Below are 17,195 nucleotides of genomic sequence, written 5' to 3' on the forward strand. Positions count from 1 at the left end.
CAGCCACTTCCGCTCCTGCAGGAAAAAAACACTCGTGAAGTTTGCGAACGGGGACACGAGCAGGAGATGGGCTGAACCGAACCACTTCAGCGGTAATAAACGGAGTGAGTAGTTTGTGAAATGACCCTTATTCGTACATCTGTCTCTGTGTGAGTTATTTTATGGATATGGAGTTTTGTCAAATTGTAAACACGGATCCTGCTGTAGATTCATGGCAGGATTAAATGGAGACGGGGCGAGGTTGAGCTTTTCCGCGCTGTTGCTAACTGACAGACGTGGATTTTAGACGCACATCCTAGTAATACAATAACAATGTTTATCCAAATATACTTAATATATCATATATCAAGGATGATGTTTATCTTATAGAGCTAGATAGTAACTGTGAGCATGCTTCCATCGCCATAATAATAATATCAAATCATAAATGTCGAGCTCTTTAAGCAAGGACCGATTTGAATCTCATATGTGTTGATGGATTGATTGTCAGTTTTCGTTCTTATTTCGATTTGATCTCATCTGGCTTTTCTGAATGATCCTATTTACAATCAGAAAGATCTTTATTGCCAGGTACGTTTACACATACGAGGAATTTGTTTAGGTAACAGAAGCACAAACAGGTTACAGCAACAAGACACCGAAATAAAATAAAAAATAGAATAAGTAAATAGGATATAATACACAGCAAATATATATACAAAAATACACAATATACAAAAATAGACAACAGGTGGTTTTTTTGTGTACATATATATGTACAAATGCAAAGAAATGTGAATAAGAAGAATGATGTTTTAAGTAAATAAATGTATAGGATAAATAGAGTTGTGTATTACAGGATTATTGCCAAGTTAATTGTTGATTAGATGGATTGCTTGAGGGAAGAAACTGTTCTTATGCCTGGCCATTCTGGGGCTCAGTGCTCTGTAGCTCCGACTAGACGGCAACAGCTCAAAGAGAAAGTGGCCTGGTTGTGAGGGGTCCAGAATGGTTTTGACAGTCTGGATGAGTGTAGTTCTTGGAGAGCGGGGAGGGTTTGTACCAGTGATTCGCTCAGCAGTCCAGACTATCTGCTGCAATCTTTTAAGGCAGGGGTGTTAAACTCAATTCCTGAAGGGCCGAGACCCTACAGAGTTTTGTTCTGACCCTTCACCAACACACATACCATGTAGTTATCAAATAAGCCTGAAGGACTTTATTAGTTGTCCACTATCATCTCCACAGTTTTAAGCGTGTTAAGCTCCAGGTTGTTTTAACTGCACCAGTCAGCCAGCACTTTATCCACCTTTCTTTAAGCAGACTTGTCACTGTGCTGGATAAGGGCGATAAGTGTGGTGTCATCTGGGAACATCAGGAGCTTGACAGAGGGGTCATTAGAGGTGCAGTCCTTGGTGTTTAAACCACAAACAACTGGAAACGTTATGGAAGTTGGGTATGAGAACTCAACCATTTAAACCAACCGCTGTGGCAACATCTCCGATGTTGTACTTAGTTATGGTTTTGTATTATTGTCAGTGTTTTTGGCTTGTCTTTTACCACAGACCAACCAATTGGACATCTCACCTAAAATGTATTCAAATGTAGGCTATGGTGTTTGAAGACATCACTTTTTGTTAGTGTGTTTGAAAACGGATGAATGGATTGGTCAGCAAACACTTGGATTTGTTTTAACAATATGTTGACCGCATCCAGCATGATCTTTCATTTACACATTCCATGATCATGTTTTTGTAGATAGAGATGTTGTTAAATATTTTAGTTGACATAGAGAGTTGGTCTGTTTAATGCATTTACCTTACATTCATTTGAGAGAAGCATTCTTTGCTTTCAAAATTTTTACCACCTGACTCTAGCCTTCTTTTTATTTCATGATGTTGGTGGAGTTTATCTTATGGTTAGTTGATAAACAGAGAAATCAAGGAAAGAGGGAGAGACCATTTTTTCTGTCCTTGAGATATCTGTTTAATACAGATGGAACATCTCTATATATTTTATAGATTTGCACAGTCTACATATGCATTTCTATGTTTATGTCAGGCTCATTATTGAATACTAAGATTTAAAAATATATATTCATAAACTGAAAAAATATATATTAATGAAAGCAACTAGAAAACTAAAAAACTCAGATTTTTCTTGTTTTAGCAATAATGTTAGTTCCAGATTCCTTCACTACAATTGGTACAATAAACTGAAATAAAATTGAAATATATTACACACACACACACACACACACACACACACATGTATATACATATTATATGTAGGCTATTAGCCTATATATTCATATTGGAAAACTAAGCTGTTATTGAAATAAAACTAAACTGAAATGTAAAGTCATGGTGAAAATAAAGGCTGAAGGCATAGTTAACACAAAAATGTTATTCTGTCAACAGTTACTCAACTTTATGTCGTTCCAAATCATTCCATCTTCGGAACACAAATGAAGATATTTAAATGAAATCTGAGAGGTTTCTGTCCATCCACTGAAAGTCTGTTCCATCAAATGTTTTAGCAGTTTAATCCAAGTCTTCTGAATATATATATATATATATATATATATATATCTCTAAGATTTGGTTGGATGGACTTTTAATGGATGGACAGAACTAGCAGGTTTTATAAGAAATATCGCCATGTGAGTTTCAAACATAAAACCTTTGGGTTTGGAATGACATGGTGACAGGTAATGGTGAATGTAATTGATGACAAACTAACCCTTTAAAATAATAACAAAATTTGAAAATGTAAAAACTGTAATAACTTTAATGTGTCTGTGCAAGTTTGCAATTGCTGAAACGAGCTCAAGGGCAAGAGCTTAGTGCAACCTCTCTAACAACCTCACCTGGTTCAAAACCGATGTGTGAGGTGTGCATTCTTGTATGTTTTTCCGGAATCGCTGCACAAATATGCCAACTTTTGATGTCTAATAATAATACGAGTGAATTAGGTTGCAGAGAGTATCATGTCTTGTGCCGTGCACATGCAAACACACAGTCCAGGTTAAAGTGGTGTTTCATGTGCCTTATCTATGACGTTCATCTTTGTCAGTGAAATGGCAGATTTGTTTTCTAATCAGGGATTCAAATAAGGATATATGCATGCAAACCAACCTAAACTTGTAGTAAGTGTCTTCCTGTGTGTGTGTGTGTGTGTGTGTGTGTGCGCACAACATGTAATTCTAACCTTGTCACACACACACACACACACACACACGTCTAAGATCCAGAGATCCAAAAGAGATCTCCAAAAGTTGGACTCTTAACTTCTTTGTGTGTTTTAATGTGGTTGGTCTAGTCTAAAACAAAATGAATCCTGTCTAGAACGTGACTAGACCTGTCTTTGAGACTATCTGCCCAATCTTAAATGAATGAGGAGGAGGAGAGTGAGAATACGAGATCTGAATCCTCTCCAGATGATGCCCTCTTTTTGCAGGCTCTGATAAGCAGCACATCAGCCGATAACAGCTCAGAATGAGAATGTGTGCTTTTGTTCAAACTTCAAACCCAGATGCTCTATACATCATGTTTTGCTTATGATGGTACAGGCCTGCATACATTAAAACCTAGAAGAACAGGGCTTCTCTAGAACCTATAGGCCTAAGCATTCCAAAACACAAGGCTGATTCTGTGCTCTGGGACCCAGGGTGGAGCAGAACAAAGCTCCATGCTAATTGGTCAAGTGACTCATGGTCATTGTTGCCTCTGCGGGGCATTGACACAGCAGGCCTTGTCTTCCTTCACAGCCTTTGTCTGTTAATGACTTACACTCATGCCATTAATGCCCCTGCTGCCCTCAGAATACAAGAGGAGAATGGTGGATATATTCTTGGTTTTGTCAGTCCAACATATTATGTGCCATATTCATGTGTTGTCAGAATCTTTTTGAATGTTATGTAACGCGCATGAAAGTGCATATTGCAGAAATATGTAGTTATGTACACTACATTTTTATCAGAAATACAATAAATCAGTAATACTGTGAAATAATATTGCAATGTAAAATACCTGTTTTCTACTTTATTGTATTTTAAAATGTAATTTATTCCTGTGATGGCAAAGCTGAATTTTCAGTAGCCATTACAGTGCCATGTGACCCTTCAGAATGTTTTTATATTATTGTATTACTCAAAAAAACATTTCTTATTATCAATTTTTCAAAACAGTTGTACTGCTTAATATTTTTTTGGAATCCATAACACACTTTCTTTTTTTTATAATATATATATATTTTTTTAATTGAAAATACATTTTGTGATTATTCCAAAATCTTATTTTCTTATATAATTTGTCATATATAGTTTGTTTCATACTTTTTTTGTTTTTATTAGGTAATTTACCATGGTTGTACTTTGTCCCTTCCTCCTAATTAAAAAGAAAAAAAGAATATATGGGCTTGTTAGTTACTAATGCAAGGCAGTGTTGTGATTCATATCCTCTGCCGAAGACTTTGACACATCAGAGAAAGAAAATATTTTTCAACTGAAAAAGCACAAGAAAGGGACCGAAAGGAAGAGAGAGGGGTCATCAAGGAGGGAGGGGAATTTTTACAACCACATAACTGCATCAGCTTATTTACTGTAGTCTGACTAACCTCTCTCACTCTATCCAATCTTTGTATCCTATCTCATGCTCCTCCCTTTCCATCTCTGTCTCTGTTTTTAACAGTTACTGATATCAGAGAGAGAGGGGAATGAGTGGTGTGAAGAGAGGGGGACATGCCTTACGTGGACCGGCAGAACCGCATCTGCGGTTTCCTGGACATCGAAGAATTGGAGAACAGTGGCAAGTTCCTGCGACGATATTTCATCTTGGACACGCAGCAGGGTAGTCTGGTGTGGTACATGGACAACCCACAGGTATGATCTGTCTAAAATTTAAATGGATATTGGGTAATGTAGGTTCTGTTTTACTATCTGAGAGTGATATTGTTTCTTGGTCTTCTAGAACCTGCCTGTAGGTGCCAAACACGTGGGTTCTCTCAGTCTCGCCTACATATCCAAGGTAAGCTGCCATCATTTCACACTCACAATAGTTTTCAAACATTCTGCTATTTCATTGCTTTTTGAGAAATTGCTACAAGGCCTCCATTCTTTTCTTAGGTCAGTGATGCCACCAAACAGAGGCCAAAAGCTGAATACTGCTTTGGTAAGACTTTCTGACTTCTATACACACAAATAATATATCTTTTTTTTTTAATATATTTTATACATTTACAATTTTAAAATAGCTTGAAAATGTGAACAACTTTCCGAGAATCAAAATTACAGTCAGACTACATAAGATATGAAAACATTTTCTTCTTATCTTATTCATATACCAGTTTCATGTTATTTTGTACATCTCGCTTAATGTGAACAGTAATTGAAAATATCAGCTCAAGCCTCGGTTCTTGACTGAAGGGTTTGTGGTTTGAATCCTGGCTAGGTGCTGTACAGAAAGCAAAAAAATTTGGTTTTAGATCATCTTTTTACTGTAAGCACTGCTTTTTTGCTTCTGCGAATGGATCAAAGTAGTATGTTGATGCAGTGGTGCTCAGCCTAAAATGTTTTCCTACTCTTCAGTTTCGCACACACTTTGAGATGATTTTGAGCCCATACTTGTTCTCACAGCTTATACATGCAAACATTTGTGTTGCTTTGCATGTTCACTTACTGCAGTGCACATGGTAACCTTCTGTGCAACATGAGTGGAAACAGGAAACAGTGGTCTGGTCACTTGATAGATGTGTGCACATGTGCTTCTAGAATCTTGCTCTTTGCAGGATGCTTCTGTAGTAACCTGAACTTCATATTGAAGTGTTTTTGAAATCCTGTTTATTGGTTTAGTTCTTCAAAAATAACCACCAGTACTTCTAACTTTTTAACAGTTGCTTTTAACCAGATATAGCTTAAGGAATAGTTCACTCATTATTTGTTACTTATAAGTTATTTATTTATTGTCTTCCATGCACATATAGCTATATTTCTTCTATGAAATGCGCAATGACAGAAAAAAAAAAAAAAAAAAAAAAACCTCGCTACTCTGTGGCTGTGACACTCTAAAATGACAAAAACTTATTTTTGGGTCAGATGAATTAGTTGATTCAGTTCACAAAACCGTTCTGGTCTTGTTCTTGGGTTCAACTCACTCAATTATCCATCTGCAACAGCTCACTTGAGTTAAAGATTGTCAGTGATTCATGACCTTCATCTTGAGTTGAGTCACGAAAAAACAAAAAGCAGTCATTTTTAAAATGTCGTTGTGAGAAAAAAAAAATTATATAAACACTTAGAAATTCATGCTATTGGCAAAATTTGAACCATACAATGACATGGAATGGTGTTACTAACATGAGTGAGAACTGTTGGTAGAAGTCAAAACATTTCAATACAGCTGTGCATAATGAACATTGCACTTGCACAATGGAGTTTAATGTGATGCAGTAAATTCTAGAATTTAACTTTTCATCCCAGAAAAACATTGAAAACATTGAAAAGTTCTGTTTTGCTGTAGCTTTTTAGTCTGAAATTGATTGGCTCTACCTAATTGACTGAGCATGAGCAGATAATCCATAAAGTCAGCTGGGCTCTAAAACAGGCTATCTGTGGGATTTTTGGGATTTATGGACATTTTAAAAATACACTGAGACTTTCCTTCTGATACACTGATATTTCTCAGAACTACTCAGCACAATTAGAGTTATGGCTATTACATTATTGGAAATGGGTTTAAGCTCTTTCTCTCTGTCTGTGTACAGTCATCAATGCAGGAATGAGGAAATTCTTTCTGCAGGCTAATGATGAGCAGGATCTTGTGGAATGGGTCAACGCACTCAATAATGCAACCAAAATCACAGTGAGTATAAACACACAAAATCCACAAGTGTGAGCATGAATATGCATCTATATGCAAATAACCCCATACAAAAATAGACCACCCTAAACCCCCCAAATTTAATTATTTTTTAAAAACAATTAACAAATAACACGAATTGTGTATTGTAACCAATCACACATTTAACAGAATTATGAAGTGGGAGTAAAAGGAATAATTGAAATTGTGCTGCCCTAATTCTCATAATAAATAATTTTATTCCATTGCATTTGAAATTTACTGTAATATAATAATTTATTTACATCAGAATAAATAAACACCATACATAAGTAAATACTATAATAATGCTTGAAATAGATGTTTGTATGCACAACAAGGCTGCATTTGTTGAATCAAAAATACAGTAAAAACACAAATAAAAACAAATATTATTACAATTATAAATGTTTTCTCTTTTAATATTTTTTTTAATATTTAATTTAATCCTGTCATGAGGTTTAATTTTCACCAGTCATTACCCAAATCTTTAGTGTCACAGTATCCTTGAGAAATTCTAATTTGCTGATTTGATGCTCAAGAAATATTTATCAATTTTTCAAGATTCTTTGATAATTAGGAAGATGAAAAGAACAGCGGTTATTTGAAATATATATATTTATTTTTTTACAGCGTAGCTGTCTTTACAGTGACTTTTGTGTGTCTTTGCTACATACTGTAAATGTGTATATATATATATATATATATATATATATATATATATATATATATATATATATATATATATACATATATATATATACATATATATATATATATATATATATATATACATATATATATATACATACATATATATATATTTTTTTACAATAGAGTTTATTCATCCTTGTGTTCTGTTTCCATTGCATGCAAATATAGATTAAATTAGCTATTCTGTCTCCCTTTCAAGCTTCTTTAAAGTCCTGTATTGTTTGAATAAAGGCGGGCGTACACAGTGCGAATTCGGATGGTCGGAAGATCGTATGTCCACGCACACGGCACGAGTGAGTTTATCTGAAAATCGTACGGACGAGATGATATACGACACGATTTTACAACCTGCGAATTCCAGAAGCAATCGCACGAAGTTGATAGACGCGTTCGACTTGAAGCACCGCTGCACGCACAGAATGTATGACATTAAAGTACCGCGAGAGCGCTAAGAGAGCACACATATCCAATGCATTCGAATCGCTCTCGCGGTACTTTGATGCCATACAGGTGATGTCATTCTGTGCAGCGCTGCTTCAAGTCGAACGCGCCTAATATAACTGCTCTCCCTCTCCCATAACTGCATATACAATATTGATACAAGCCGTGACTGTTTCCTACACGTACATGTTATTTTTCAGCAATAGGAAACCGGGACGTTTGGTCACCCTGTGTGTGTGTGTGTTCTTGTAGGTTTATAAATATCTGAAATAGGTATTACAATGTAAACATGGTTTGTGAGGACAATTCCTGTGCCCTCGTAAACCAAATGGCTTTAAAAAAATACTATACGGTGTTTAATAGAAATTTTAAACATGCATTTTCCGTAATGGATAGAGGTAGTGTATGGGGATATACAGTATAAAATACCGTTACGTCTATGGAGAGTCCCTGTAAACTACATAATGCGTGTGTGAGAGAGAGAGAGAGCGCGCGCGAGAGAGAGAGAGAACTAAAAAGCATGGTACACGTTGCTAGAAACATCATACAGCGCTCGCTGTTCCTGTCAGACTTCAGCGAGTTTATCCTCCTGGTCAATAGTCCACATTCGCCATGGCGCTGCCCTGTTCGTGTTTCTTCTTCTGTGGTTTTCCTAGTTCGTGATTGGTCAACTTCAGATAAATCAACAAATCGGCTCGTTCAACTGCACACATGTCACGAATTCAAACCGATAGCTCACGAACTTTTTAGACATGTTTAAAAACGATCGGGAGGTCGGGAAGTGCTCGTAAGCCACTCTGCTTGGCTCGTAATTCATCGCAAATGATACGAGCCGCGACCATACGAGCATACGCGATTTCCACACAATTGAAAAAAATCGCATGCGAACTCGTACGACAGCAAAAATCGCACCGTGTACGCCCGCCTTAAGTTATCTAGCTTTTAAACAAACTCACATGCTAATCGGATATCCCAGACTCCTGCGCACAGGAACAGTCAAAAAAACAATGACAGCATTCAACGAGTTCATTCAGTCAGTGTCAGTGGTTCTGTCAACATTACAGACTTCTTCACTCTGAGAAAAAATCTGGTTAGTTTTGTCTGGGAGTTTATCTATTAAAGGTAACCCAAATAACAAAGTTCAAGCATTTACAGGCATATTTCAGGAAGAAAGCGCATCAGTGCAATAAACATCAACTTTCCTAACTGTGATCATCTTCCCCTCTCTGAGTACATGTGCCTCTCATACGTGCATACACACGGGAAACTGAAAGTAAAAAAAAAACACCCTCTATTCTGTTTAAGCTCTGCGTTCCTCATCCTGATGGCGTTTTCCGTTTGCGAGTCACTTGGCTGACTAATGGGAAGTTGTATTGTTTGAACGACCCTCACTTCTGAGTCATCATAGCTTTAGAATGCCCTCACACACACATGTACCCTACAATGTCTCTGTCTCTCTTCTACACTTTTTCACTCTCTCTGTATCACTAATATATCACACTTCCACATGCAATGGCAGGAAAAGCTCTCACTGTAGGCCAGACACTCTTGGAGCGTGGGCTGAAGGATTGAAGGGGTACACAATAAGCCGTTGTTGAGTTATCCTGTGAGTCTCACAATTGATGGTTAATTCGTCTGTGCTCCATTCACGTTTTTTTCCCTCCATATTTTTGTTGCATTGCTTTGAATTTTCAGTCTTTTGCTGCTGCCTTGATTTTGCGTGTTCTTGAAAACTCCCTCTCATTTTCTTTTTCTAACTTTTGTTGTCTCTCCCAGGTTCCTAAGTCCTCTGATGCTGTTCACTCTGAGAGTCAGAGGTTGGCTTCAAATGGAAGCAAGAAACAGGTCCCATACAAGACCGAGATCATTGCAGGAGTGGCTGTCGTCACACAGACACAGGTAATCTCACTAATGAAGGCTTAAACACAAAATATATACCTGCTTTATCCCTGTCTGTCAGTCAAGACTAGGGTTGTCATGATACAAACATTTTAATCTCTACCAATACCATAAATTGAATGATTGTCTGTAACTATTTTAATACCACATTAATGATACAGTAATGTACTAATGATGCTTAATATCATATTAATATTAATAACAATGCTTTTTTATTTATAAAGTTAAATATTAACAAATATTAGATATTATTACATTTCATTAAAATATAATGAAGATAATGCACAAATACAGTATTATATTATTATGAAATGCTACTATTAACAAATTTAAAGCAATGACATGTAATTTTAATACCACAAGAAAAAGATATGCTGTTGATGTAAAAACTTCAATATTCGTAAATTGTATTAATATAATAATGATAATAATAATAATAATAATAATACAATATAATTATTATTAATGTTAATATTAACAAAGTGATTTAAACAATGAAATATGATATTAATACTATATCAAAAACTAATATGATAATGGTGAAATGGTTTTAAATTAAAAATGTAATACTACTACTAGTACTACTATTACTAATAATAATGGTTATAAATATTAACAAATTAAATGAAAACAATGGTATGTAGCTTCCCAGTTCTTCTCAATTAGGTAAGCAGTTGTATTAAAATAAAGGACAAATAAATAAAACTAGTTTTGAACTTGCAGAGCTTTGTGCTTTTTCTGCACGTTCTTATGCATCTGATTTTTCCCATGTTCCCCTCTTTGAGCAGGATGGAGAGGTGGGACACAGTGTTGGAGGAGAGAAGGTGGGCTTGAGAAAGCCTCAAAACCATCCGCCATATTTGCACACTAGAGCAGGGCAGGATCAGACCGTTATTAAAGCAGGATACTGTGTCAAACAGGGGGCTCTGGTGAGTCTGAGAGACTGTTTTTAGACTAGGTCTTGTGGAACTAGGTTTGTGTGTGTTCAAAGAAATCATTACAGGTTACTATTTTCATCTTATATCAGATGAAGAACTGGAAAAGGAGATACTTTGTTCTGGAGCAGAACTCAATGAGTTACTTCAAGTCTGATCTGGTATGTTGTGTATTTATTCTTGACTTATGAAGCAGTTAAATCTAATAGTTTGTGTTGAATGCTGCTCAAAGCCTTGTACAAGTTCAGGTATCCAAAAAATCATGTTAAAATTTTGGAATGAATGGCAACTTTTTGTGTTATCATGTTGATGTTGACAAGTAAGCTGAAATGTACAAGCAATGTATTAAACAAATAAGCCTCTCTTCTGTTAGAAATGGCATTAGACTGCTGTTTTATGAAAGAATATGAATTGAATGGTTATTTTCTTTTAAAAAAAATTTTTAATCTGAACAAAAGATAACGTGAATACCAGTGCTCTGTCTCAACATGAACAGCACTATACCTGAGAAATTCCAGGCATAGAGTAAGCACTCCATGCCAATACATTGTATTTTTCTCACTTAATTTCTCTTTCAGGAGAAGGATCCTTTGCGGATTATTCTTCTGAAAGAGGTCCATAAGGTGCAGGAGTGCAAACACAGGTACAAATAGAATGTCTGCCATTCATATGCATTGGAATCTTTTTATTTGACTCAACATTCATATAAATATATGAAGAAAATATACCAAGAAGAAATAACTGCATTTCTGCATTTCCACTACCGTTCAAAATATAATTTAAAATAACTTTTTTTTATTTTTTACAAATTTTCAAAATTTAATTTATAATTTATTTATAAATTTTTGTAAAGCTGAATTTTCAGCAGCCATTACTTCAGTCTTCAGTGTCAAATGATCCTTCAGAAATCATTCTAATATGCTGATTTGGTGCTCAAGAAACATTTTTTTAGTATTATGAATGTTGAAAAAAGTTTTGGTTTTGCCGATCTATAGTTTTGTTGAAACCTTGATTTATTTTTCCAGGATTTTTTGACAATTTATTTGAGATGGTAACCTTTTGACACTTTAATATATTTTCTGTCACTTTTGATCAATTTAATGCTTTTGTGCTCATTAAAAGGTTACTATCTAAATTGTTTTATTTATTTTTTTTATCTTATTTACCACAAACGTATGAAAGCTAGTGTATATTTAGATTTGCAGGTGTGCATTTATAGTTAACAAATTGTTCACTTCCCTTTTTAACTTTCAGTGAAATACTGATGCGAGACAACCTCTTTGAAGTTGTCACAACCTCCAGAACATTTTATGTCCAGGTGAGAAGTCTTGTCAAGCAGCAACATGCAATTCTGTAACTTAACAGTCCAAAGATCTCAAGATTTAATAAAAAGGGTGATTGTAATGGATATTACTGTGTACAGGTTCTACACTGTATCTCAGAACCATATATACAGACTCAGAGCTTTTGCTTTTATAACTTTTGTAGTATCTCTTTATGTTTCTTTTAGAATATGTAAAAACTTTACATATTCTACCATTCTGTTTCAGGCTGATAGTCCAGAGGAGATGCACAGCTGGATCAAGGCTGTATCAGGAGCCATTGTGGCTCAGAGGGGCCCAGGCCGGTCCGCAGCCTCTGTATGTACACACATGCACACATGCATTTAAAAGCAGCTAGTCACTCTGCCTGTGAGCACAACAATGAAGCAGGAATTCATGAGTTAAGCCGAGAACATGTGGAAAGCGTGTGAATTTCTTCCCAAATAATCCCTGCATACATATATAGTTTAATCATGTGCCTTTCTTTCTCTTTCTCTCTCTCTCACATGCACATATGCGCATACATACAAACAAAAGTCAATAATAATATGACTGCAGTGGTTTAGGTTTAAGATTGGTAATGGCTCTGAAGTGTTATTGCACTCTGGAATCAGAGAGTACACTCATTATGTGCGGCCACAATCTGTTCGTTTCATAATTTTTTTTGACTCCCCTCTGAACCTAGTGACCAACGAAAGTATTTGGAAACTTCAGTCACACTAGATGTATAAAAGTCAGATATATTTTGTAGAAATACAATTCAAGTAGCATTTTTTGAATATGGAAGCATTTCCAAGCTAAACATTTCGATGTGGATGGAAGTAGCAACAAATCTATTCTCCTGGAATTTGACGTATGTCCAAGTAAAACGGATTATTGATTGTGTTCATTGGTTGTTGTTTGGTTGAAGGCAGATCTGAATGTTAGTGCTGTCATTTGGAAGAAAAGTCAAGCATACGTCTTCCATTTCACTGAAAGTTTGAGTTATAACATTTTGATTAAAAATTACTATTTAAAAAAACGAAATACTAAAAATCATAAGATAATCACAGTAATCTTTTACAATAAAATGCATTTAAAAACTTGGGTGAATTTACCTTTCATGCCGACTTTTAAGTATTAAGTCATAAAAACAATAAATGTATTCTTCAAAAGTAAGAATGTTTTTGTTAGTATTTTTTTTTTTGCAGATGCCAATTGATTTTAAATTTTGTTTTATATATATATATATATAAATGCAATGACATTCAGAGATTAAGTGTCCAAATACTTTTTGGGGCGCCTGTATCTCTTTCTCCCTTACATCCTCTAATGCAGCTTTGAACTGTTGTTTCAGATGCGTCAGGCCAGAAGGCATTCAAGCCCCTGTATTCAGAGATACACACCACGTGTCACTCAAGGCAGCACGTATGTTCTGTATGATCCGCCCCTTGTTTCCTCTTTCTCGCTTCGCTTTCGAGGAGGCACTAACGCACATATGCACACAGACGTACTCACCTAGCTTAATCTTTCCCACTTCGCTTTTCCAGAATAACTTCACACATATACGCACACCTAACATTTCAATAGTAGAAATAAACTTATTCAACAGTTTATTCCAGAAAAACATTGTTTTCCGCTGACCTTGTTTTCTCGCTAATTCTACCCGTTTCTATTTAGCCCTGTGGCTCCCTCATTTGAACTAACAGTTATTACTGACACACTTCTCCGTTTTTTAATGCTTCAGCCTCTCTGCCAGCCCACTGCAGTCTCCTGCTACACACCCAAAAAGCATGTTTCACACGTTTCGATTGCTCATCTGTATTTCATTATTCTTTATTGTCGTGTGTAACATGGTTCATAAAGTTTGACTTTTATTTGTTGTTGCTTTGTTTTACCATCCTAAATGATGATCCAAACTGGTAATTACTGATTAAAATAAACACAAAACCATATTTATGGCCCATTATGCTTCCATTATGTGATATGCATTAGTGAAATGATATTAGATGAGATTAAAAATTTAAAAAGAGTTTTATTTTATCCTTTTGAAATTGATTGCATAAAAATAAGAGCTTTTGGTAATGTGATAATTTTTTTTTTGTCATGTTGATTTTAAAACGTTCAGTTGTCTTCTCTATAGTTATAAACATTTAACTTATGCACATTAATGCATTACGTTGTTTACACATGTCCAAACCTCACATATATGTGCATTATTTTGTTCATGTCTAATGATGAGGTTATGTGTGCTTTAGTGTTGAGAGTTGCATTTTGGTGTCTGTTTCATAAAAGTCATCCAAACATTTCAGTCTTGTGAGGTAAACCCTCGAGTCTTGGACATCAGGTCCTCAATCACTGCTGTTATTAGATTAGACATGTCTGCGCTTTTCTCACACGATTGTTAGGTAAAATGTTTTGGACAGTCTAAAAGCAATGACTAAGATGCTATTTTGTTTTGTTGCAGTTCTCAGACTGATGATAATATTTTTATATCTGTGGATTCAGATTTTTAACTCTTGTGACAGATGCAGTTCCAATCTTGTCTCAATATTTGTCGACTTTTCTTTACTTACATTCTTGTATTAATTTTTTCATTCAACCTTTCTCTCACCATTCTTTTCTTTCATTGTTTACCTCTGTTTCTCTCTCCCACCTTTTACCTAGGGCTGGGTGATGTAGCTTAAAAATAATATTAAATATATATTTTTCTGTCTTTGACAATATTTAACACATTCTTAAAAAAAAAAAGATATATTTATTTAAAATTATAGCAACTATAATGTACACAAAATGGCAAATGTTGTAGATCCTGAATATATATATTTATGTATATGTGTGTGTGCGTGTATTTGAACTGAAATAAAATAATAATCGATTTAAAATAGGTAATGTATGCACCAATATTGCAGGTTTGAGAAAAGAAGTCTCTTATGCTCACCAAGATGGAATTTATTTGATTAAAATTAGTAAAAAACAGTGATGTACAACAATTTTCATTTATTTTAAAATGTATTTTGACATTTCAGTATCACATGATCCTTCTCAAAATCATTGAGATGCTGATTTGCGGCTCAAACATTTTAAAAATATTATTAATGTTGTAAATGGTTGTGCTCCTTATTAATTTTCTGGAAACTGAAACAGTTTTCAGGATTCTTTGATGAATAGAATGTTTAAAAGAATGTCAGTTATTTTAAAAATTAATATTTTTAAACATTATTAATGTCTTTCTTGTCACTTTTGACTTTTTCCACTTTTTTAATCCACCCTGAATGAAAATAAATAAATAATAATTAGTCAAAGGTTAACTCAAGGTTAAATTTAGAAATGCTATTAAACCTTGTGTTCTTAATGTGCTTCATGTTCTCATATTTAAATGAGTCATATGATGCGATTTCAATTTTTCCTTTCTCTTTGGAGTGTTACAAGCTCTTGGTGCATGAAGAAGATCTGTAAAGTTACAAAGACTAAAGTCTCAAATCCAAAGAGATATTCTTTATCAAAGTTAAGACTCTGCCACGCCACCCTAAAACTTTTTCTTTTCTTAGTTCTTAGGAGAATCAATTGTTCAGTCCAGCTTCTACCTCTCTCTACTTCTCATGTTTTCTCTCATGTTGTGTTTTCCAGTGAGTGGGACAGCTGGGCTCTCTGAGTACTAACACTTCTGTTCTGGTGCTCTGCTGGCTCTGGTGATCTTCTTTTGCTAAACCCATCTAAAACTTCTAATACATTACTTGGATGTTCTTACTCACAGCTGAGACTGCTCTCAGTCATTACCACCCTGCATCAGTCTTAAAGGTTTCCTTAAAACCCTTTATTCAGACCAGAACTTACATAGATGTATTCTCTCCCTCGGTCACCCCATGTAGGAGTTCATTGTTGGCGGCTCCTGTTTCTACCGCCAGCACACGAGTCATGCCATCCCCTGGACGCCCAGCCCTGCCATGTCAGCAAACCCAGAATGTCATGGTCTCACGAGGCCTGGCATGGGACAGCGAGCACTTCATGAGCCTGCTGCCCCTGCCTCGCCCACACGCCCGCCTGTCACTGCAAGAGACCCGCCTCTCCAAGTGACTCACGAATCGCCATGGCGACGACGTAGCAGCTTTGGAATGTGTGATGCTCCTTTGCTCCACCTTGATCTGGATGGTGCGGATCTTCCTGTCAGTGAGGTCTGACAGTTTTACATTCAACTTTTACAACTGACCCTGAAATATTGAGATGTGTGTGCCGAGTCTAGGTGATGGAAGGATGATTTGGGGATAGATGACCAGGCATTCGGATCCAAACTGTTTTGATCTGACCTGTTGACCAAATTCTGAACTTTATAACCAATTATGACGAATAAAAAAAGCTTCAGTCATGTTCATCTTAAACAGGAACACTACCACAGTGATTCAGACACCAAAGATTCTTCAAAGTACCTCCTATCCTTTGAGCATCTGTTGAAAAGTACTGAAAGAAAAGAAACGTTTGTGGATTATGGATTAATTATTACCTAAACTGAAATTGTTTCTGGGACGGTGTCAGAGGAAGGGAATATTTGCGCTATCCCATGGATTTGAATTTGGAAAAGGCTGTTTGAGTGCTTGTGAGAAGTTAATATCTCTGTTAATATCCAAGAATTCCCCTTCACTGAGCATTACAGAACGTACTTCAGTTTTCCTGGGGGTTTTTTTGTTTGTTTGTTTTTTTTCTGTACAGTTTCCTTGTTTTTTTTTTTTTAATAAGTTTTTCTATGTGCTGTTAATGTGACTAATTTGATCCTGTGGACTAAGCTGGGGTTTATTGTGACTGAAATCTTTTATCCACACTTATACATATGGGTGAATTCTTGTAGCTATAATATTGTTTGTTTCTTGCTTCGCTCAACGACATACCTGGCATTCTGGGTATGACTGTACATGTCTGACCATATGAGTGAAAGTTTGCTGTTGATTGTTCATTTTGTTTTTTGTGAATTGTTGGGATTTGAATATGACTACTATGATAAAATGCTTTTCACTGTATGTTTATCTTTGCACTGATTCATTTTTGCCCTCTGTCTAAAA

At 35.5% G+C, this 17,195-nt stretch overlaps 1 protein-coding gene across 3 annotated transcripts; it reads left to right on the forward strand.

Annotated features, from left to right (window-relative positions):
- LOC132111478 (pleckstrin homology domain-containing family A member 1-like) lies at positions 1–16,804 on the forward strand. 3 transcript variants are annotated; one of them, XM_059518817.1, is made up of 13 exons: positions 1–104; positions 4,668–4,858; positions 4,947–5,003; positions 5,102–5,147; positions 6,739–6,836; positions 9,783–9,905; positions 10,694–10,834; positions 10,933–11,001; positions 11,419–11,483; positions 12,095–12,158; positions 12,391–12,480; positions 13,499–13,569; positions 16,014–16,804. In XM_059518817.1, the coding sequence occupies exons 2-13, from the start codon at positions 4,718–4,720 to the stop codon at positions 16,216–16,218; spliced, it is 1,170 nt and encodes a 389-aa protein (XP_059374800.1). In that variant the 5' UTR covers positions 1–104; positions 4,668–4,717; the 3' UTR covers positions 16,219–16,804. The 3 variants fall into 3 exon arrangements, with proteins under 3 accessions (XP_059374800.1, XP_059374799.1, XP_059374802.1); XM_059518816.1 differs by lacking the exon at positions 13,499–13,569; XM_059518819.1 differs by lacking the exons at positions 13,499–13,569; positions 16,014–16,804 and adding an exon at positions 15,772–16,007.
- Positions 16,805–17,195: the final 391 nt, after the last annotated feature.

This window comes from Carassius carassius, chromosome 31, assembly GCF_963082965.1.
Source record: "Carassius carassius chromosome 31, fCarCar2.1, whole genome shotgun sequence".
Classification (NCBI taxonomy): domain Eukaryota; kingdom Metazoa; phylum Chordata; class Actinopteri; order Cypriniformes; family Cyprinidae; genus Carassius; species Carassius carassius.

Excerpts from the sequence above, each read along its gene's own strand:
- LOC132111478 (XM_059518816.1), top strand. The coding sequence starts at position 4,718 with ATGCCTTACGTGGACCGGCAGAACCGCATCTGCGGTTTCCTGGACATC. Across the intron at positions 5,148-6,738 it reads AAAAGCTGAATACTGCTTTG|TCATCAATGCAGGAATGAGG; the intron begins GTAAGACTTTCT and ends GTCTGTGTACAG. Across the intron at positions 11,484-12,094 it reads GTGCAGGAGTGCAAACACAG|TGAAATACTGATGCGAGACA; the intron begins GTACAAATAGAA and ends TTTAACTTTCAG.